The sequence below is a fragment of the Hyposmocoma kahamanoa genome, unplaced genomic scaffold (assembly GCF_003589595.1).
Source record: "Hyposmocoma kahamanoa isolate Upper Pololo Valley unplaced genomic scaffold, ASM358959v1 192, whole genome shotgun sequence".
Taxonomy (NCBI): domain Eukaryota; kingdom Metazoa; phylum Arthropoda; class Insecta; order Lepidoptera; family Cosmopterigidae; genus Hyposmocoma; species Hyposmocoma kahamanoa.
The window spans coordinates 4797730-4820934 of record NW_020653719.1 but is presented as its reverse complement, the minus strand read 5'-3'; the positions used below and the strand labels follow the sequence as shown (position 1 = coordinate 4820934).

At 36.2% G+C, this 23205-nt stretch overlaps 5 protein-coding genes across 5 annotated transcripts in view; 3 read left to right on the top strand and 2 right to left on the bottom strand.

The window, feature by feature from the left end:
- The window catches only part of LOC113226661 (dynein beta chain, ciliary-like), an 88794-nt gene extending 88127 nt beyond the window's left edge, over nucleotides 1-667 (bottom strand). The window contains exon 1 of the mRNA XM_026459382.1: nucleotides 659-667. Coding sequence (XP_026315167.1) covers nucleotides 659-667 — 9 coding nt within the window. The remainder of the gene's footprint in view (nucleotides 1-658) is intronic.
- Nucleotides 668-1483: 816 nt separating this feature from the next.
- LOC113226468 (DNA replication licensing factor Mcm5) lies at nucleotides 1484-15863 on the top strand. The gene is made up of 13 exons (XM_026459097.1): nucleotides 1484-1737; nucleotides 1851-1998; nucleotides 2475-2582; nucleotides 4138-4310; nucleotides 5843-5921; nucleotides 6251-6409; nucleotides 10651-10888; nucleotides 11143-11336; nucleotides 11977-12117; nucleotides 12651-12827; nucleotides 14226-14470; nucleotides 14722-14864; nucleotides 15524-15863. Exons 1-13 carry the CDS (start codon nucleotides 1583-1585, stop codon nucleotides 15751-15753), a joined length of 2190 nt encoding a protein of 729 aa, XP_026314882.1. The 5' UTR covers nucleotides 1484-1582; the 3' UTR covers nucleotides 15754-15863.
- Nucleotides 8260-9606, top strand: LOC113226469 (NADPH:adrenodoxin oxidoreductase, mitochondrial). The gene is made up of 2 exons (XM_026459099.1): nucleotides 8260-9302; nucleotides 9394-9606. The coding sequence occupies exons 1-2, from the start codon at nucleotides 8333-8335 to the stop codon at nucleotides 9474-9476; spliced, it is 1053 nt and encodes a 350-aa protein (XP_026314884.1). The 5' UTR covers nucleotides 8260-8332; the 3' UTR covers nucleotides 9477-9606.
- A 92-nt stretch (nucleotides 15864-15955) lies between the features above and the next one.
- On the bottom strand, nucleotides 15956-18239 carry LOC113226470 (alcohol dehydrogenase [NADP(+)]-like). The gene is made up of 6 exons (XM_026459100.1): nucleotides 17857-18239; nucleotides 17612-17779; nucleotides 17218-17421; nucleotides 16749-16999; nucleotides 16369-16519; nucleotides 15956-16235 (listed from the first exon to the last, which is right to left on the bottom strand). Exons 1-6 carry the CDS (start codon nucleotides 17992-17994, stop codon nucleotides 16059-16061), a joined length of 1089 nt encoding a protein of 362 aa, XP_026314885.1. The 5' UTR covers nucleotides 17995-18239; the 3' UTR covers nucleotides 15956-16058.
- A 577-nt stretch (nucleotides 18240-18816) lies between these two features.
- LOC113226464 (N-alpha-acetyltransferase 40) overlaps nucleotides 18817-23205 on the top strand; it is a 35872-nt gene continuing 31483 nt past the window's right edge. Inside the window, exons 1-3 of the mRNA XM_026459094.1 lie at nucleotides 18817-18912; nucleotides 19104-19357; nucleotides 20220-20378. Of these exons, the coding sequence (XP_026314879.1) occupies nucleotides 18907-18912; nucleotides 19104-19357; nucleotides 20220-20378 (419 nt within the window). The 5' untranslated portion in view covers nucleotides 18817-18906. The remainder of the gene's footprint in view (nucleotides 18913-19103; nucleotides 19358-20219; nucleotides 20379-23205) is intronic.

Sequence of the window (23205 nt, the reverse complement as noted above, 5' to 3'; positions counted from 1 at the left end):
AAAAATGTTAATTTTGAGGTATGGGATGGCATTAAAAAGTAATATAGATGAATGGACAGTAATGTTTCATCAGGATATTTGGTAAAGACTTTCAATTTAGAGAACTAAATTGGACCCTGTAGTGGCTCCACAGTATATAGTATATTGCTATTAAGAAGTCATGATTACAAGAAGCAAGGGTCCAAATTGATATTTATCATGTACAAAGGCGAAAGGCTGAGCACCGAGCAAAATGGCGCATATTGGGAGAGGCCTATGTCCAGCAGTGAACTGCGATATGCTGATGGCGATAATGAACAACACAAGTAAACCAGGGGGTCTACTCTCGATCTCGAGTCCGAAACAATTACTGCCAAATAAGCAATACTTGACCAAATCAAAAGACGCGTGATGCGAATCAAGCTTCATACATGATACTTGTCTTTTAATTTTGTCGAATATTACTTATTTGACAGTAATTGTTTCGGACGGATGTCGGACGGAGATCGAGAGTAAACCCCCAGGTTCAGAAGTGCACACAAAGGCAAATTTGTAAAAGTTAGACAAAATTACATATTTCAGTTTGAAGGGAACGCTGCCGCCAAGTCAACGTATGGACCTGGACGCTAGAGGAAGAAGGAAAATGAGATTACATTGAAGAATATCTGAAAGTACTCACGTCGCCCATATTGATAGATTGTTCACTTTCTCAATTAAATATCGTATTATTTACGAAACATGATTATAATTATGCATAAGAATTGTGTCTGATTATAAATATAATTTATTTTGAACTCTGATTTTCTTTGTTTTGATTTCAAAACAAATTATTATGCAAACATGTTCATAAATACATAGAACATAAAATGCGTTGCTATAACAACAACCCGAAAAATTCAAATTTCGAACCAAGAGATTTAGTTCGGATACATTTACGGTCATTTTACTGCGTACTCAAAAAATATTAGTAGCGACTAAAATTAGTCGATTACAGATTATTTATGTACCGTAACGATTATTTGTCTCCATCTTTAACATCAGACATAGAGATGGGGAAGAGAGTTACATTTCTATCACAGAATCGCACTTATTTCTTTTTAAAAAAAACATGAAAAATCACCTCGATTTTGTCACGCCTGTCTTGTACATCTTTCCTCTAAGTTGTACATACATGTAGAGGTGGACGTTAAAGCGAAAAGCACTTAAAAAGATTGCTTTTTTAATTAAGCACCTGCACGCTTTTCAATTTAAGCGTAAGCGTTGGTCAATTCAGTACTCAACAATTTTATATCATTTTTTACAACGTGTTTATGTTTCAAACCCGCCACCTATGTTTCCGAAACAAATTAATTCGTCAATGTGAATAATAATTTTTTAAATAAAAATACAACTCGTGGACAAACGAAATGTCGTTCCTTCGTAAAAAGTCACGATGATACTATTTGACCATCCACCTCTATTCTGACATCCACGGTTTAAAAAAAATATAATCAACATTCGCGCCAAAAATTGTTGATAGTACGTTACGTTATTTTGCTTTTGTACAGCAACAATCCATAGAATTGGGTAAAGTTACGGTGTTTTAGATACTTATAATTTAATAATGGAAGGTTTCGATGATCCCGGTGTATTTTTTTCTGATAATTTCGGTGTTGAAGAGAATGAATCACGAGATCAAATTAACCTACAAGGTGTGAAGAAAAAGTTCAAAGAATTCATTCGTCAATTCCATACAGGCAACTTCAACTACAAATACAGGTATTTTATATATTCCTTGTTACTTTAATTTAATGGATAAGGTTCAAATTTTGAGTTCTCAGTTTGTATAATTTTTAGTTACAATTTTTTTGTGATGTCTTTATTTGTTTCAGAGACTCTCTAAAGCTGAACTACAATTTAGGACAGTACTGGGTAGAAATAAATATCGAAGACTTATCCAGTTTTGACGAAATTTTGGCGGAAAAATTGTACAAAAAACCGACAGAACATTTGCCAATACTAGAAGAAGCTGCTAAAGAGGTATAATATCTCGTTGGTTAATTGATGCTGTTTTACAATGAATTTCTAGACAATGTAAAATGAAGGGATCTGATCAAGATGATCTCAGTTTAATGCTTGTTTTCTTGAGTACAACTGTTCTTGACTACCCGCTTAAAATATGTCTAGTAGCTGTAGTTACAGTTATAACCAAGTACCAGTATTTCCACACATGTCGATACTTTGAGGAAGAAAGTGCATAAAAACCGAAATACAAAGCTTACAACAGTTTAGTCCATATATTTTGCACATGTTTATGTTTATGAAAAAATCTTTTTTATTTTTACTGAATAGCAAAACATTCAGGTAGAATTTAATTAGAAAATTTACAAATCTTAATTGTACTACATCAATTACCCATTGTGATAAAATTGGCTTTTTTTGTACTTTCCTCCTGTTTCCTGTCAATATCACTTGTTGTTAAACTTTTTTAAAATCACTTTTGTCTAACTTTATAGTTAGCGGATGAATTGACTGCGCCAAGACCAGAAGGCGAAGAGAAAGTAGAAGACATCCAAGTGTTACTATCATCTGATGCTCATGCTGCAAATTTAAGAGAGTTAAAAGTAAGTTTTTTACTAAACCATTATAAAGTATTTTGTGTTGTGGTTAACACATGCATCGCCGTGGTGGGTCAATATGACCGGCATCTCATCTACCTAATAGGTATATATATATAATATATATATAATAGGCTGTGGGGGGTTAAAATGATGCTCGTTCACACTGCAAGTGGCAAACATTACCTATTTAGCCATATAATGTGACTGGCGGGGCTCTGACGAAATTTTGTTGCCACATGGTTTTTAGGATTTTTGGCATTGTACCTACTTTCTAGATTAAGAGGAAAAAATATGTATATTTTGTATAAAATAAATTGACTTTAATTTGAAATTAAATTTAAAACTTACAAACTAAACAAAAAATGGCTTTTGTGAAATATCAAACTCAACTGAAAAACATATTTCAGTTTTAGGTAAACGTCGATCAAAGTATACAATGTACATACTCTGCCCGGAATTGTGACCGGTGCGGCCTAAACATAATAATTATTGCGTTTAGGCCTTGCCGGGTTGTAATGCGCAGTAATAAAAATAATGCCAAAATATAGCCAATTAATAAAATATCGCGAAAAAACTTATATACTTATACAAACAAGACCAAAAACAGTCATATTAGCCAATGTCATTTTTTTTAACAGTTAAGTCACAAATTTATGTTTTATAGGATATGGCTAAAATGTAAAAATATAGATTATGAAGACAACTATGAGCAGCTACAAAAATCAGAACCCTGGAAAAACATCGGTCTCAGCTAGTGATGAAAGAGACACAGTCTTTTATGGCGTTTTATAACGACTCTACTCCATTTTACACGACTCTAATCTAAAATTAAGACTGGGGGTTCGAGTTTTTATTAATAAGACTCAGTTGTTATACTAAAAGACTCAAAAGACTTAAACGACTCGAGTTGTTTGCAAAGGACTTATACCTATTTCATGTCTTATTAAACCCGAAATTTATAAATAGAAATGACGTAAGTAGTATGTAGTAAATAATCACGTTTCTTTACTTATAATAAAAATCGTGATATAAATACCTTGTGGGTAGAAATAAAATCACGCCATACGGCTCATGACGCTTGACTCCAGAGGTTATGAGGCGCCAGTCGTTTTAGTCCTATACGTCATTTAAGCTTCCTAGGGTTAAAAGACTTCGACTCGAATTAGTCTTCAGTTTTAGTTTTATGACTCAAGACTTGAAGGTTTAGACTAGTTGTAAAGCGTTAAAAATTAGTAGAGGTTTTTTAAAAGGCGTCAAAATACTTGAGTCTCTTTCATCACTAGTCTCAGCCCACATTAGGTCAGTGTGGCAGATTATAGCCACTCTACAGAGGAGACTCAATAGTGGGCAAGGACTTATCATTATAAGTCCTTGCCCACTATTGTAATAGATGATATAGATGTGATATATAGATGATATATTGTAATAGATAGTATATCATTCGTTTAAAAAAACGAAATTAGAAGTTTACCATAAAGTAAATTGATCTGATTTAAAGATCAATCATTGCTGTAAAACTAAAGAGACCACTTTATGAACTATTTTTTGCTATTTTCAGTCTGAAACTGTCTCCCGCCTAGTGAAGATTCCAGGCATAGTTATATCAGCTTCAGGGATTAAAGCTAAAGCCACCAAGATATCAATTCAATGCCGATCATGTCGCAATATCATCCCAAATTTACCTGTGAAACCGGGTTTAGAGGGATATGTTATGCCAAGAAAATGTAACACGTAAGACCCTTATTTTCATATAATGAAAGAAATCTATATACCTGTCAAATCTTATGAGTTCTTAGTCTTACTTAATTCTTATAATCTTTTTTGTTGGATTCACACACAAACTTAAACACTCCACACTACAATTACGAAGTTGTCTGATGGGGTGAGAGCCTGGTGAGTTGTAATACAGGTCTAGTACCTAGGACTTACTTCCAGTCTCTCACAAATTGCTCTTATATTTAACATTGGGTCAGTTTAATGTAACATTTGTATTTGTATTTGAGAAATTATAAATCATTATTTACCTTAAGAATCACCTACCTACTTATGTATGTAAGTATAGCTAAGGAGTTCTCTGTACTATGGACACCAGAGTAACAATAAGTATTATACTTGGGGCACTACCTATAACCTTCTGGAACACCTAAGTCAAAACAATTTTGTTGCCTGTATTGATTTGACTGAGATTCAAAATTGGTATCTTCTCATGTTGAGGCTAGAGCACATGAGAGATGTCAATTTATGATATAAAATTATATACTGTATTAGTTGACATCATAGTAACTTTGTAACCAAACTCATTACCAAAGCTTTTTAAGATTTTGGGATTTCATTTCGTACATTTGAATAATTTCAGCCAACATAACAACTCGTGACCCATTGATTACCATTGTGGGTGCTACACGGGGCTAAATTGGTTCTAGTCTTACTGAGAATTCTCTAGTTTGATGTCAGGCATCCTGACCATTTTGAGGGATGGGCTTCAGCATTGTAACGACCCTGTAGTAAAATAGTGTAGGCTTACATCATTTAAAGTTTAATTTATGATACCACCTTATGAGTCTATCAAAACATTTCGCTCGACAACGCCATGGTGGATAGCGGAGGTGCACAAACCAGCTTAATCTTTATAGCTTTATATTTGCATAAGAGATGATGAACAAGGAAGCAGTCCAAAAATTCTAACCCCAAAAGAGAATGGATGACTCAGGAAAAATTAGTTTAGTTCAGTCTTTCAGACATTTTTGTGGTATGGGTTGGGAGTGCTGCACTGCTACAACCAACTGTGAAAACTTTTGTAATTTCCTCAAAGGCCCTCTATGTGGCGTTGACCCATTTTATATATATACTGAAATGCTATTTTCTCTCGAATGGTAAGAAGATAAATGGGGTCGCGCCCTTTTGGAAATGTGTATTAGAACTATAGATATATCTATGATCAGGACCTATGTGATAACTAATTTTGAACTGTGATTTCAAATCATACACTGTCACCTTCCGGCACTCTCACCTTTTTGGGAACTTTAATTGGATTTGGTGACATCTTATACATTACAACTTCAATTATTTAAACTTCAGTTCAAGAAAGCGTTTCAAAATACAATTTAACATCACACACCTATGTTAGACGGTTGCAGAGTATGAGTCTCTAGATTAATAAAAAATAAACAAAATGTTAATCACAATTTTGACTGTAAACCAACTTCTGTAAATCCTTTCTTCTGTTTATTTATGATTATAACACAAATTGTTATAATTTATAGGGAACAAGCTGGTAGGCCAAAATGTCCACTGGACCCATATTTTATCGTCCCAGACAAGTGCAAATGCATTGATTACCAGGTAAGATATAAAGAATCCTTTATCTATATGACCAGTAACTTTTGCTTCAGACTTTGCACAACTTGTTGGAAGGTAAGTTAGTACTTTCTTCATTCACATTAATGATTCATTGGTTAATATTAAACTTTAAAGCTGTTATACATTGGTCCCATCCATGTCCATGAAACTGTCATCACTGGGTTGGCAAGAGACTTGCAAAAGTTAATGCCAGGTGCAGAGCATAATAATAATTCCAGTAGCGATGGATTAATTTAAAGCAACCAATATTCGATATTATATTGTAGATGATTAAAAGTTTATTCATCCAGCCAACCATGCTTGACTACTAGGTACTGAAACTCCAAGAGACCCCAGAAGACATTCCTCAAGGAGAAATGCCGCGTCACCTTACCGTGTACTGTGAGCGCATGTTGTGTGAAAAAGTAGCTCCTGGCGCCAGAGTAATTGTACTTGGTATCTATTCTATCAAGAAGATTGCTAAGATTGGGGTGAGTTGGCTTTTTTAAGTAAACTATTATTTCAATTCAATTCTAGTTTTTTTATTTACATATTTCAGTATTTTGCACATGTCGTTCATTGTTCCATATATGGACGAACGGGTAATGTTTACGTAATTGTTATTATTTCCGTACATGAGAAGCATAACACTGTAACTCCATTTTTTATGATTTTGAGTTTTTAACGGTATCTTACATAATTTTTCGAGCTCTATCGACCCATAAAACTGTGTCTACAAAATTCGCCATAGGTACTGATTTCTTTAAAATTATTTTGATGTAAGACCGCTATCCACTACGAAGCATTTTATTGTAAGTTCGGTGTTATGCTCAACGCGCTAGTGTTACGCGTTAGCGTTATGCTCAATTTTAGTACAGATACAGTATAATGTTATAAGGTAATGAAAACAAATAATAGTAAATAGACCACGATTTGCCGGTGCCTGATCAAGGAATACACCGCGAAATCCCCAAATTTAGTTTAGATTGTCTCGCTACCCTTGCACAAATTCAAGAAAAATTTATGTTTAAATATGAAAAAGTTCTATTTTCCAGAGGGTGCTATACGTGTACCCGGAACAGCTCGCCCAAGGCACGGGCTGATCTGAGGCCAAAGCCTGACTGAGAAGGTCCCTGTGCGGGCTTGCTCGCACAGATTATAGTGCCCTTCCCGTATAACCAAGAGGTTGATATGGAGCGTCACTATAAACAAAACTTATGTATGTAGAAAGATATGGGGGCTGTCTGCAAAGCTGGACGAGAACAATGAATTGGTAAACAATTCTCAAAGGTCTGGGCAAAATAGCCCTCAGTTATTTGATAATGAAAATTTCGTTGAAACTCCCGCTGAACCTTGTGCTACAGACAATAATGATTCCGATTTTGACTAGACGCCTCCTGAGCCAAAACTTCACAAGGGATAGATCACTTTACATAGTGCACGTTCGTGACTCCGAAAAATCAGGAATTATTGTGTACAATTTTCATGAAAAAATAATAACGAAAGTCATTTTAAACATAAATAGAAATTTCTTCATAAATTTTGTAGCAACCAAAACAAACAAAACTTATTTTTTAACTAATGTAACCTTTGTAGGTAACGACTGTGTGATGGGATGACTGATACTGACAAAGGTTACTTTAGTTAAAATAATAGTAATAACAACAATTTTCATGATGATGATTATTTTTTTCATTTGTAACAGGTATCACATTACATTACGGTAACTTTTTCTATTTGATTTTTGATTAAAAGCAGAACACGTTATGCGAACTAGTTTTTTTGTTTTATTGTTATAAATAACGCCAAAAGTAAGAAATTGGTCTCATTATGTAAACAGCTTTGATCTCTAATTACCAAATGTTGAATATTAGAACATATTGTTATTAAAAATTGATCAGTTTTATTTTATGACATCGTAAATGTTATACATGTTGCATTTTGACGCAACATCGCTTCTCCTGTAAAATTACAAAAATGGCGGTTAGTGTAATGCTTCTCAGCTTCGGATTTTTTATTGTAAACATTTTTGTTTGACTCATACTTGATCTACGAGGAGCTAAAAAATAAAAAGATTGATAACTTTAATCGCTTATTTTGTGAATATCGATTTCATGTCAGATGGGTATGTACATCACTATTTGACATTGACAGATGCAACTCGCCTGAGTTAAAAAAAAAATGTCCAATTTTATATTATTTCGTAAGAAGCACTATCGAAGACATTTAATTGTAATGGAATACAAAAAAGAGATTACTCTCAGTCTTGGCTGTAAGGCGCATTAGTGCCTTTGCCTTTTCCAATGTAAAAAACAGTACCAAACAAAAAAAATTATGCAGTCCGTGAGAGATGGGGAGACTTAGGTTTTCGCTTTGCCTTTTCATCACATTATAAAATATAATTTCCTATCTTAATGGCTAATAACGGAATAAAAATGGCTGCCAGAATGATATCGACGGTTCCTAAAGTGTTCCCTCGTGTTTGTATTGTGGGGGCTGGGCCAGCAGGATATTATGCGGCTATGCACCTTACAAAAAATTTAGATAACGTTAACATAGACATCATCGAAAAGCTACCGGTCCCGTATGGCCTGATTCGATATGGCGTTGCTCCAGACCACCCGGAAGTAAAAAACGTCATAAATCAATTTAACAAAGTGGCCCAAAAAGATAATGTAAACTTCTATGGGAATATTGCTTTGGGGAAAGACATAACACTTTCGCAGCTACGTCAACATTATCACGCTGTATTACTCACATATGGAGCAGAAGAGGACAGATTACTTGGAATTGAAAATGAAGATGGGCACAACATAATAGCTGCCAGAAACTTTGTTGGATGGTACAATGGACTGCCCAGTGATAAAGATCTTAAAGTAGATTTATCTGGACACACTGCTGCTATTCTTGGGCAGGGAAATGTCGCCTTGGATGTAGCAAGGATATTATTAACACCTATAGATAAATTAAAACAAACGGACATCACAGAACATGCTTTGAATACTTTAGCAGAGTCTAAATTGAAAGAGCTATATCTTATTGGTAGGAGAGGACCCCTCCAAGTAGCTTTTACTATTAAAGAACTTAGAGAACAACTTAAACTGGAAAACTGTAAAACAATATGGAGAGAAAAGGATTTTGAAGGAGTGGCAGATGTAGTGAACACTCTACCACGCCCAAGGAAAAGATTGACTGAGTTAATGTTGAAATCTTTGAGTGAGACTCAAACCTCAATCGGCAGAGCAGAAAAGTGTTTTAAACCAGTGTTCTTTAGAGGCCCAGAGAAGTTCTTGTTAAATGATCAAAGACATGTGACTGGTATTGAGTTAGTATGCAACAGACTTATTGGAGACAAATTCGAGGAACAAACATGTGTGCCAACAGGTGAAAAGGAAATTTTAAAGTGTAGTTTAGCATTCAGAAGTATAGGTTACAAAAGTATTGTTGTTGACGAAAGTTTAACTTTTACTTCTAGGGGCTATGTGGCTAATGAAAAGGGACGTGTCATTGAATACACACCACAGGAATTGGGTAGATTGTATGTGGCTGGGTGGCTAGGTACTGGACCAGTCGGTGTGATTTTACACACTATGGGTAATGCATTTCAAGTTGCAAAAACAATATGTGAAGATTTTCAAAGCCATAACATGCAATCTAAAGCTGGCTTTAATGAAATTAAAAAAGTGTTGAACACTTATGTTGTTGATTGGAAAGGTTGGGAAAAAATTGACAAATATGAAACAGAACAAGGTCAAAAGATTGGCAAACCTCGTGAAAAAATTGTTGATATCAACAAAATGATAGAAGTTGCAGATAATTAATAAGGAAATTATTTTGTATACCAGTGATTTAAATCACAATGTTACATTTGTATTTTAAGTATGTTGTTTATAATATTCCTATTTTTATATTTTTTCAGGTTCTTGTTATAACATATTGTTATGATTACATTCTAAGGTTCAACTCACACTGGCACAGAGTCGAAGCGTCGCTTCGCGTCCTGTTTTCCAACTGTAACGCTTGGTGTCGCGCAACGACACTCGCATTAGTGTGCCCGAATCACTGTGTGGTCGGCGTCTGACGCCTCACTGCGCTCATGTGACGCGCGTCGACGCGTGAAGCCGCTCGACTGCATCGAACGCGCGTCGACCCTCGTTTCCATATTTGCGTAACACAAATTTGTACCTTAGTAATGGGAAAATAGAGATGAATATACTATAGACGAAAAACATGACGCGTCGCGACGCTTCGACTCTGCGCCAGTGTGTGTTGAGCCTTATAGGATTATAAGTCAATGAACATACAGTAAATCAATCAAAACAATTCACTTATTTTGTTTTACTTTATTTCTTAAATTGTTTGTTTTCATTATTATATACATCACTTTAATTATTAAAATATAGATATAATAAATTATATAATTTACTTAATATTGCACTGAAATTATAAGGATTTTTTAAAGCAAAAACTTACAGAAACAAAATAGCTTCAAAATTAAAAAGAAGCATTTAATGATGGTATACCGCATTTTATGTTATGTAATCTAATAAAATGTTTATGTAAATACTTATGTGAATGTATACAAAATTACAAGTATTCCTTTTTTGAGGAAAGCCTTTTTTCTTTCTTACAATAAATTATTAGCAAAAAAATCTGAATATGTGTTCAATTTGTAATATGTCATTTATAAAAAGAATTCTAAAACAACTTACCTATTACCTTCTCCCACCAGAGAGAAGGTCGCGAGAAAGGCTCTGTCGGAGTCCGTTCATCTTACCTTCGCGCAGTTGGCCTTACAACCGAGGAGGGAGCTACAGGTGGCCTGCGTCCTTTCACGACAGAGGAAGAAGAACAGTTTCGAAGACTCGCAGCCTCGCCTGATATATATGAACGGGTAGCGAAGTCGATTGCGCCAAGTGTGTTTGGCGCTATTGATATGAAGAAGGCTATCGCATCTTTGCTTTTTGGAGGTTTGTATTTGATATTAAAATGTGAGAATTTCACTTTAAAAAAATAAAGTTTCTATTTTCTAAACTTAACTAATATTGGTAATATAAATAATAATAAAAATGTGCCAGACACCAATTACCTGTTTCAATAGCTAAGAGTAGTAGTAGAGAGCTAGTATGTTCACCAGTTGAAATAAGGCCACGCTTTGTTTTTAATTAAGTATTAATATTACGATACATATATAATATAGCTAACCCAAAGAAACTTTATGTAGGCTCGCGTAAACGCCTACCCGATGGTTTGACGCGCCGTGGAGACATCAACATTCTCCTGCTTGGTGACCCTGGTACTGCCAAGTCTCAGCTGCTGAAGTTTGTGGAAAAAGTGGCGCCGATTGGTGTTTATACTTCTGGCAAGGGATCGAGCGCTGCCGGCCTAACCGCTTCAGTGATTAGAGATCCGGGAAGTGTAAGTAAAAAGTTAAAATTTAATTCGAATCCGAAGCATTCCACCTAATTTACTTAGTATTTATTTTGCCTGTGGTATGATATTATAAATACATTTGTCAGTTTTTAACAAGAGTCATATTTTTTTGCCAGATAGAACGTAAATTATTGCGTAAATAACAAGATTTTCGTAACACCTGCTCAATAGATACATTAGATAGATAATAAGGCATATATTGATCATTATTCATATTCGAGTGGAGGCAAGCTGATGATAACTACCACCACCATTCACCATTTGTATAAGTAATTACAGGCAATAGGGTATTTAATCAGTATTGTACACAAAATTCTCTTCACTAACATTAAAAATAGGTAAAAGTTTATATTTGACATAAAGTTAAAAGAAAATCGGTTTAAAAATAAAATAGTTACATTTAAAAATCATGCGTTAGAAAGAAAGAGTTACAGCCACTTAAGTGTGACGTCATAGAACCCTACTACAGGTAGTTTTGCTACTATCTCTATCACTGATATTAAGCAATCTCTAGTATTGGTAGAGATATTGAAATACGAACCTCGGATCCAACTTCAGCATGTTAATGTGAGTTGATTGATATGGTAAATAAATATGAGTCGTGTTATTGTTTTCTATAAAACAGCGCAATTTTGTGATGGAAGGCGGCGCTATGGTTCTCGCTGACGGTGGAGTGGTGTGCATCGATGAGTTCGACAAGATGCGGGAAGACGACCGTGTCGCTATACATGAAGCTATGGAACAACAGACTATTTCTATTGCCAAGGTTAGAATAGGCGTTTTTCCTATATTTTTTTATAATATAAATAAATAAACGATTTTAATTTTATGCTTAAAATCGTCCATACTCAATATAATGGCCCAGTGACGCCACGTCACGTACCACAGGCGATCTTATCGAATTTATTCATACGTGTGCGAAAACAAAAATATACTACATTATTTACACGTTGTAATTAAAACGTATTTAGGGATGTGAAGATGCCCAAGAATTCTTAGGTTTTTGCATTTATTGCACATAGGAAATGATACTTTTTTTATCGGATCAAAATCTCGTATATTTGTTGTTTCAAACAAACCAACGTTTCGGGCCGTTTACACAGCTGTGCCGGCACCATGAGATCTGTAAATCTGTGATTTAGATCCCAAAAAATAGTTTTATTTCCTAAGTGTCCCAAGAACTTCAAATAGGAATTCTCTTAAAAAAATTGTTCAACTCCTTGGTCAGGAAAGAAAATCTCATAATATAACTACATATTTTTTGGTACACCATTTATATTGGAATTGTGTATTTTGTAGGCTGGCATAACAACAACTCTCAACTCCCGTTGTTCGGTGCTCGCTGCCGCAAACTCTGTCTTCGGTCGGTGGGATGACACAAAGGCGGACGACAACATCGATTTTATGCCGACTATTTTGTCGCGATTCGACATGATCTTCATCGTCAAAGACGAACATGATCAAAATCGGGATATTGTAAGTACATCATATAAAACTTGTATGGTCTAGGAAAAGCATCAAATTTTGTTATGAGCCGATTAAATTAATTTTAGCTGATTATTTTAAATTATGACGCCAAATACAGAGATAACATAAAATGATAATAATCCTCCGTATCTGATTTTTAATACACCCGGTAACATTACAAAATTCGTGAATGAAAAACAAAAGAAATTAGAAGTTTGTGATAAAATTCACAAAATTTTAATAGTAGATAAATAATACCCCCGTCAAAATTGTATTATCTTAGTAGATAGTTTCATGTTAAAAAACTGAAATAAGGTGCTTTTCCACCAGCGAAGCAAGACGAGGATTGAAATTTGTATGGCAAAATTTCAACTCGCTCCTAGCGCATCTTCAGTGGAACTGGTCTGGATTGACGAGGATGGGCGAGGTGAAAATTGTAATATTTGTTGATGTAATATTGAACCGTATTGCTACCGACATAGAATACCTTTTACACTCTGCAGGATCTCGCGATGACTATTACTATCAATCGCGAGATTGTGGGGTGCGTACGATTTGAGATTTGAAAAAAGATGGCTTCATCTGATTCTTCTACCGTTAACATATTTAATAATAATAATTTACGGGACTTGTTACTTCAGCCGCGTGTTTATCGGTAGACGAACTGAAAAGCGCTGAATCTTCACTATCCATAACCACAGCGGGAAGTCGCGATTGCCCGCGCGAGCTGTTAATGGCAATTTTTGGTGGAAATAGGCGGCAACATTACTCGCCTTGTTTCGTCTCACCTCGCCGATGGAAAACCCTCTTTATTCTGTATATATCGATATATTTTTCCCCACAAAAGGAAAATTTCAGACGCTTTTTACGTAGGAAACATAAACGCTAAAACCATGGCTGAGTGCTGGCTATTCATTGCTGCTGCTATTTTGTTTTTTTGTAATAATATTTTTATGCAATTAGATATTTCGGAATGTTATGAGCGATATTTAGGCTCCAAAACATTGAAATGGATTCACATTTTTCGTAACCGTGACTATTTATAACACTCGCAATCTCACAACAGTAAATGTCGAGTTTTTTTGTACGAAAATTGTTTTTGATACTTTATTGTATATAATTGTTTTTGAACCTTTGGGGCCAAGGTGAAAATGAGAAAAAAAGAACACAATGTGACCTCCATTTCACCGGAAAGTGAGGTCGACGATGGAGAATGCACACTTATAGATATGTATTTAGTAGCAACAAAGCTCCTTGTCAAAGATTTCGTCTTATTCCATTGTATTATAGTATAACCGCGTTTGTTTTCATAATAAAATCTATTGCATTACTTTTTCAGTGGATTTATTTACTAAATATAAAATTCAATTGTGTCAACTTGTTTAGGATGCGTAACTTTCTTCTCAGACTCTAGCCAAGCACATAATCTCAGTGCACATGGGAGGCGACAGCGTGGAACGAGAAACCGCAGCAGGTGAATTGCCCCTCTCCCTACTCCGCCGCTACGCCGCATATTGCCGCGCCCGATGCGGCCCAAGGCTCTCCGCTAGTGCCGCTGAGAGACTACGAGCACGATATGTGTTGATGAGAACTGGAGCATCCCAACATGAGCGACAAGCTGATAAGCGGTTGTCTATTCCTATTACAGTTAGGTAAGTCGAACACTTTAAGAGGTAAATGGGTTAGAGAAATGCAAAGAACGAAAGTTAGCGCAACTCTTTTCTTTAGTGCCTAATGAGATGGTCTCCGTTTTGTTTTGTCAATTACTTATTGTTGCCGATATTTGTAAATTACACCCAGAAAATGTCAATCGCAATCGGTTAATTACTTACAACAATTAAGCACCACGAGACTAATATTGATTATTATGAATATTAAATAAATTTGTATATTTTTTTTTAAGGCAACTGGAAGCTGTAGTACGCATCTCAGAATCTCTAGCAAAAATGCAGCTGCAACCATTTGCGACGGAAACTCACGTGACTGAAGCTCTACGGCTCTTCCAAGTGTCTACTTTGGACGCCGCTATGACCGGTAGTCTTGCTGGTAAGGAATGTTAACACTAGCTTATACTTTGTATATATAATACCTCATTTTTATTATTCTTACGTTTCGTATATTAAAACCAATATTCGTAAAATAAGGACGAAACTTATTAGGAATACCATTAATTTTTCAGAACAAATAGACTTAATGATTTTTTTAATGTAAAATGGACTTATGCTTGGCCACAATCTCACCAGGAAGTGGCTGGTGTTACGCGCTTGTCTAGTTAATATCTTAAGTCTCTTTGCTTTTCGCCGAACAGGCGGGAACACTATATTATAGTATGCCAATTGTGATACTCAGTGCGCACACACATAGATATTATTTTTAGTTACATATACCACTCAGATCATGCCGATGCTGTACAATTATAACCTGCCCAGTGACACTAGGAATATCCTGTTTAAAGTTGATTAACATAGTGCTTCTGGCATGTTTGTCGTGAATTAGTGGATGACTATTTCCAATGTGTATTGATCTTTTGCTACGGTAGTGAACAAATGGGCCAAAATATTATGAGGACAGTATGCACTGCATGCTACTTCACGAGCGAAGCCTCAACCTTTAAATAAATGTAAATAAATGTTCTTCACAATGTTGTGTCAATCTTGTAAAAGTAATGTAATGTCGAATTATTAAGGAATTGGGTAAATTTTCAGGTGCAGAAGGCTTCACTTCCGAAGAAGACCACGAAATGCTGTCACGCGTTGAAAAGCAACTCAAGCGCAGGTTCGCCGTCGGCTCTCAAGTCTCAGAGCAAACTATAATCCAAGACTTCTTACGTCAGAAGTATCCAGAAAGAGCTATACTTAAAGTCATCCACACCATGATTAGACGGGGAGAACTACAGCACCGTTTACAAAGGAAAATGCTGTACAGACTTTCTTAATTTCTTAGTTTTTGTCTAACATTCATTTTTTATACTATGAGTGATACAATACAATCACTAGTAAGACGTGTGTTTTTAAATTAAAACTCCATTTTAAATATATCGACTATAATTTAGACAATCATGCTCAAAGCACAATAAATAAATTTACCTTCAGTTACACTGAACATCATGTTAAAGCTAATGTAATATTCCCTTTTCTAAATAAATAAAATTACAAGCAAATAAATTAATATCTTTGGTCTCGTCTTGTAAAATAATACAAGACGTAGAGTTTGACTAGTATGTGTATGTCGAGAATTTATTTATTGCTTAACTTGTTCAACTTCTACCTTTTGTATCTTGAAGGGATATTCAGGATGGTTCTCTACTCCTTTCCAAAACAAAAAGTTGAAGATACGCCCATCTTCTCCTTTATCCAACTTTTTCAGACGATTTACTTCCGACGAACTTAACTCAAAGTCGTATATCGACATGTTTTCCTACAAAAATAAACGGTTTAAAAATAATTAGTATTTAGTGACACTCGAGCAACACCAAATTTTTCTTTACATATCCAACAACAACAAAGGTCCTTAAATATATTATCTAGTATAGAATTAAGTAATAAAATACCTTGAGTCTATTTACACTAGTACTTTTCGGGATTACGACAACTCTTTGAGCAACTAAGAAGTTCAGAAGCACTTGTGCTGGCGTCTTTCCGTGTTTCTCTGCTATCTCTTTCACGTCTTTATGTCCTAGTAAATCTGGGAAGGTGTCAGGGCTGAAATTTTTTTGCATATTACATAAGTATAACTTTTTAACTTGTAAAAGTGGGCCGATCAATCATTTCGAGGTCGCGGTGAACCCCAAGCCAAATTTTCAATTATATGCAATAGTACAATAGAATCTCATAACCTATTTATTTCTCCCCTCATCATTTCTCCCACTTTTCATCTCATAATATGGTTAATTTTAAAAAGTTACTTGAGAAAATAGAATTCTGTACTAACTTGTAATTATATTTGTTTACAAAATGATCCTTAGCACCTGGACTGCCAAGAGGTGCATATGCTGTCACAACAATCTCGTAATCTGAACAGAATTTACGAAGGTCCTGCTGTTGGAAGTAAGCATGAAGTTCCACCTGCAACACCTGAGGCTTAAAATTGCAGCTCTGCATAATTTTTGTAATTTGTTTCTCATTGAAGTTTGATAGGCCTATGTTACGGATCAATCCCTTTTCCTGGCATTCTTCCAGTTTCTGAAAAAGACGGAAATTGAAACATAATTTTGTGTGGTGATAAAGTAAAAATTGTATTTGTATCATTTAAAAAAATGTAATTTTAATATATGATTTTGTTTGCATTATTGAGTGGTGCTCAGCAATAATTGGCTTACATGTTGATGAATGCTATGTACAACAAACTGGTAGGCGTGTTCTGGCTTGTTTGTTTAGTTTCCACTTAACTCTGTACAGACCTTCCATATCATAATGTGGTTTGTTTCGGTATCCAACTCATATTCACCAGTTGACTTTACTTTTGGCGTGAGCGTCTGATCGTCGCAATGAAAAGCAAACGGCACGTGAATGAGGTACAAATCTACATAATCCAATTGCAGGCGCTTGAGTTGAAGAGTCAGAAATTTATCTACATCCTCCGCGCGGTTGCCTACGTGCGGTAGCTGAAATAAAAAAAATAAAATACAATATAACAATCAATGTTTCTTTTTTCTGGGTGCAAAAATAAGATGGTCATAGAGAATTAAATGTTTAGATAATTTTCAAACGGAAAAGAAACTATTTAATTAATAAAAGATAAACAGTAAATTTCAAGGCACGCATGTCCGCAGCATTGTACTATTAACGTGTTACCTTGGTGGTTACAAATAAATCTTTTCGCGTTCCTTTTCCATCAGATATCCATTTTTTTATAGCAGTTCCAATAGCCTCTTCGTTGTTGTAGTTGAATGCTGTGTCTATATGTCTATACCCCAGGTTAAGAGCATTGTAAACCGTCGATTCTATTACATCGGGGGGAGCCTGAAATCGTCGGTGATGATAAAATCAGATGATATGTACGTAAATGTGTGAACTTGAACTTCAATAATATGCCGAACCTGCCAGGTCCCCAAACCTAATGTAGGCATCAAATCGTTCGTCTGAGAAAGTGACACGTGCTTCATTATTCTACAGATTCTATGATAACACCTAATCTGAGCCCTGGAAAGTAACTGCACACGTATCCCAAGGTTCATAAATCGCAATTGAAATTAAATCTGTCAAATATTTAATGTTTGGCGACTATCCAAAAACGTTTAGTTACTTAAACAAAACTATTAAACGCATACGCTTGCAAGCATGAAAGTTATAATAAACTCCCGGTAAAAAACAAAGACTATGTACTCTTCACAAAATACACATAAATCGGCAAAATCTTTAACTCAACAAAATATTGATTTTTTGTGACGTAATACTACATATTCAAATTTCGCGGCTCTTCCAGGGCAGTTTTTATTACACCGCCACGTATGTTTTCGAAACTATAAACCGCATCAAAGAGTATATATGTAGATTAATGGAAGACCGTATCTATGGCATCAAGTTATGAATGAAAATTTCCACCCATAAGAATGATGGAAAAAATAGTCTGAGGGTCGTATTCCACAACTCTACTCAATGCTCAAGTCAGGATTTGAGCAGACTTGAGTATGATTTCAAGCACTGGAAATCAACCCTAATGGCAATGACTTGAGTGTGATTTTCAATGCTCACTGCAATACTTAAGTCCCGACTTGAGTATTGAGTCGAGTTCTAGAATAAGAATGAAATGGACAAAATATCAATGGCACTATTAAAGTTTTGTTTTCAATTTACACATTTTAATCCAATTATCCAACCTACCTAATTTTGATTGGCTAATATGTGCAAGTAAAAATTTTAACGTCAATTACAAGAACAATAACTTGTATCAATGACTACTACCGAGCTTTTTTTTTAACATTATTTATCTTTTCTTCTCTGACATAGAGAACAGAACAAGCTAGCAGTCATGTCATTCATAAAATAAAAATATTTCCCGCCGATCGAAATTTAGCACAATATTAAGTAAATTCAGTTTATTTTCAGCTATATTCACGGAAAAAATATTGGATTTAAAGGAACTAAAAATGGGGGTAAGTAATTTCATCATTACACAACTGATTTCTATTAGAATTTCCCTGCTATAATGCTTGACACCTTATTCATTTTAGTAGGTTACAAGTGTTTTTATTGCTGTTTACTTGTTTGATATTCTTCTATACCGTTAGACCACTATGAATACATATCATAATACGCCCAATAGTAATATTCATAACTATTGCAGAAAAAATCGGCATCTGCAAATAAAAGCAAGGAGAAGCGGCAAGCACGTAAGTTGGAACAACGCCGTATAGCCGATGGCATGAACTATGTGACTTCTGCCAACAAACTGACGGACATATCTGGTCTTTGCAAGGAGCTACTCGTGTACAGCAATAACGAATTGGAAGTCAGTATGTACATACAGAGGGTAACCGACCTGAAGAAAAATGTTCTGGAGTGGGCGATTGATCTTACTGAGAGAAATATGAAGAAATTGTAAGATTTAAATACTTACTAAACTTACTATATGTGTATAATTCAGGGATTCTATATGCAATGTATATGAAGTTAATATTTTTGAAACTATATTTTATTAACTACATTTCCTAGGTATTGTATAGAAGAACACCTAGGTATTGTATAGAATGACGGCTGTAGATTAGGCAAAGTATTAAATGAGCGGCAAAAAATCAAATTAGTTATTTCTGTTTGTGTTTCCGACCTGGTTTGACCCCCGCCTGTAGGTTAGGTTAGTATTTGAAAAAGCCAGAACCGAATTGGTTTGTGTTTCCGAAGTGGGTTTAAAATGATTATGGAAAAAGTTAAATATTTAATGCTGTACTTTAAACAAACAAAGAAAAACTAATTCATAATAATTGACCAATTGTCACTTAGCCTCGTTTTAGTTAGTGGACGGCAGAATAGACATTGCCTGATTGTTTTAGAATACCGGATTATATACATTGCCAGTAACATTTATGTATTCATATATATTTTTATCAAGTGTTCAATACTTTTAAAAGAAAGAATTTCATGCCTAATATTGAATTACCAATAACCTTTCAGGGTTATATGTTTACTTGAATGAGTACACCAGATCTGTGGAAATAAGTGTTAAAAGTTTTTGATGTGATGAATATTTTATACCTTGTGGTAACTACATTTTAATATAACAAGTTGACATAGATTGGACTCTTGCGTCGTTGAGGAATTGTAAAAAATGACAATAAACTTATGTCGAATATGAACAAGACACACTACCAATAAGAGGGAATTCATAATCAGCAATCTGTTGAATGCAACATACATACTGTACATATAATTGTTCATCCAAAAGTAAAGTCACCATTCATTCTAGATATGAAACATGTGCATGGGGCTGGAACCGTGAGCGCAAGGTAGAAGAAATGATGGATGACAATGCGTGGTATCTCATTGCGAAAGAGAAAACTGGTACTTTACTGGCCTTTTCACACTTCCGCTTTGACATGGACTTTGGACACCCTGTGTTATATTGGTAAGTTTTGTTTTCATTTGCCGTACATATGTGATTTGAATAGTACCAATCCTTTTGGCGGTTTAGGACCACAATGAGAAGAGACCACAATTAAAAAGTACCACTTCTGAAATTGACCATTTCTTGAATTGACCACTTCTTGAAATAATCATTTAATTTTTTAATTATAAATTGTTTTTTTTACTATTTTAGACCCTTTCGCCAATTTAAGACCATGCCCAGACACTTATCCACAACACATAGATACATTACTTGAATCATCGAGTACCTACCATTCAGCTTTAGCTACAGCCTAATTAGGCTGTGGCACTGGTTGTCAATGAGCCCTAAGCTGAAATGAGTGACAGATGTGTGTCATAAAATAAAATAAACTAGATGAGTGTGAGTGTGTGTATATGCGTGTGTTTGTGTGCGTGCGTGCGTGCGTGCGTGCGTGCGTGCGTATGTATGTATGTATATATGTATGTATATAGCAGGATAGATATCTACTGCTACTGTGCCTACCCAGTATGGAACTTCGTACGCCCATTAGAGGGCAACAATGGGTGAGGAGATGCACAGGAGTTTCATCGGCTTCATGGCACAATCTACATTCTCTGTTTTCTCTCTGCCCAATTTTGCACATATGGTTGTTCAAGCCACAGTGCCCTGTTAAGTCTCTAGTCAGCATTCCTGTCAAGTGACACAGCTTCCCTATAGTGTTTGGCACTGTAGGCAGCATTCAGGACCTTTAGAGTCCAGCTCCAGCCACACGCCTCATGAGACGTGCGTGCTCTCGTTCAGCAGAGTGAGCTTTGCTAGGCAGCCTCTATCCTTATAAAGGGCTCAGGACTAATGAAGACCTCACTAAACCAGCCTTTGCCAGTTCATCTGCTGCCTCATTAACCTCATGGTAAGAGTGTCCTGGAACCCAACGCTGGACCACATTATTCCTTTCTCCGAGAGTATTTCATACAGTTACACAGTTCTCTACAATCTTCGAAGTTTGGGTGACTGAGGATAGTACATGTAGAGCGACTTGACTATCTGAGTTTATGTAAATATACCTATTAACGTAGCTTCTCTTCAGGTTAAGATCCGCGCAAACAATTATGGCATATATTTCGGCCTGAAAGATAGAGGAGTGTCGTCCCATGTTCAGCTTGTTGCTGAGATTGGGTCTCACGCCGTGTATGCCACAGCCTACGTGGTGTCCCATCTTGGACCCATCGGTATACCAAAGAAGGCTACTGGTCTTCCAGGTGAGGTTGTTAGTTACAACTGCCTCCGTGGCCGAACGGTTACCATGCCGGACTGCCACGCAGAGGTCTCAGGTTCGATTCCCGGGCCGGGAGAAATAGTTGTATGGCCTACAATTATTTATCTCGTGAGTTTGGGTGTAATTTGTGGTTGTCTATGTGTGTGTCCATGGCACCCGCGACACAGGGTTTCCCTAGTGCGGGGCTATGTTGAATGTGTGCGTTATTTTAAAAAAAAAAGTTACCCAATCTTCCCTGATTGGAAATTCTTCTTGGTAGAGTTTCTTAAAGTTTGGCTTGGGAAGCATGACATCAGAAGTCTTTCCCAGAACAGGATGTTCTAGAATTGAGTCCTGAGCCGATGTCTGGGAGAGCCATATAGTCCTTAATCTGGTGGAGAGTCTGTACATACTGTTACCGACCTCCTTCTGTATGAATACATGAAGGGGAGTCATATACAGAGATGCATTTAGAGCCGCCCCAGGTGTAGTGGACATGGCTCCCGTAGCTAGCCGGCACACGATATGCTGTAGACTCCCCAATGCGGCAATAGTTCTTTGGCTGACTTTAGCACTCCAAACAACAGAGAAATATTTCAATAATAACCAGAGAGTCATCTTTGGTTTTAGACTCCAACGCAGTCCCGCCATACGGGTACAGATACCTAAGGCCATATTCGCCTTGTTGACCGTGTTAACTATATGGCAGTTCCACCTTAATGTTTCATCCAGGGTTACCCCTAGATATTTACTTCTGCAGACAAATCCACAGCCCTGCCACCAAGGATCGGTTACTTTAGTTTATCTAGTTTCCGCTTCCTAGTGAAGGGGACAATGGTTGTCTTTTCCGCATTAATAGATAATTTGTTATCTTGACACCACGCGGAAATGGTGTCAAGTGCATAAGTGATGATATAGTACTTTGGCAGTGCCCGCGAACTATGATTACTAGGTCAATCCCAGAGCGTCAATATTCACTTCGGCCAACCTATACAGGAGCTGATACACAGCAAGAGTCCATAAATTACTCCACTTTGCGGGCAGCCTCTTGCTGTGGAGGCCACAAGTCGGTCCCCGTGTAACGAGATACTGGCCCTGCGGCTTAAAAGCATGTTTTGCACCTATCTTGTAGTAGAAGTGTTTACACGTTTGCAGGTTGGTCCCTTCACCAGAGTACAAATGGGTGTATTGTGAAAAGTTATCTCAATGTCTAGAACACAGTGCTATTTGTTTGTCCTTAAACGCTCTTTCAACCCTCTCCACAAAGTGGAGCAGAGCTGTCTCTGTGGATTTTCCATTTTGATAGGCGTGTTGAGCGTGATGGATAGGACTGTGCATTACGGACGAAGCCCTAATGTGATTACCAAGTACCTTCTCCCTTGCCTTAAGCAAGAACGAGATTGGGCAGATAAACAACTTTACACGGTGTCCATTGTATCGGTATGTGTCCCCAAGCAAGACTGGCACTGTATATTTTAACTGGGTTTGGCAAGATCACGTCTATGCCTTGCTGCAGCAAGATGGGAGTAATACTGTCCTCACCTCGGGATTTATACGATTAAATGAGCTTATAGCCCAAGCCACTTGTCG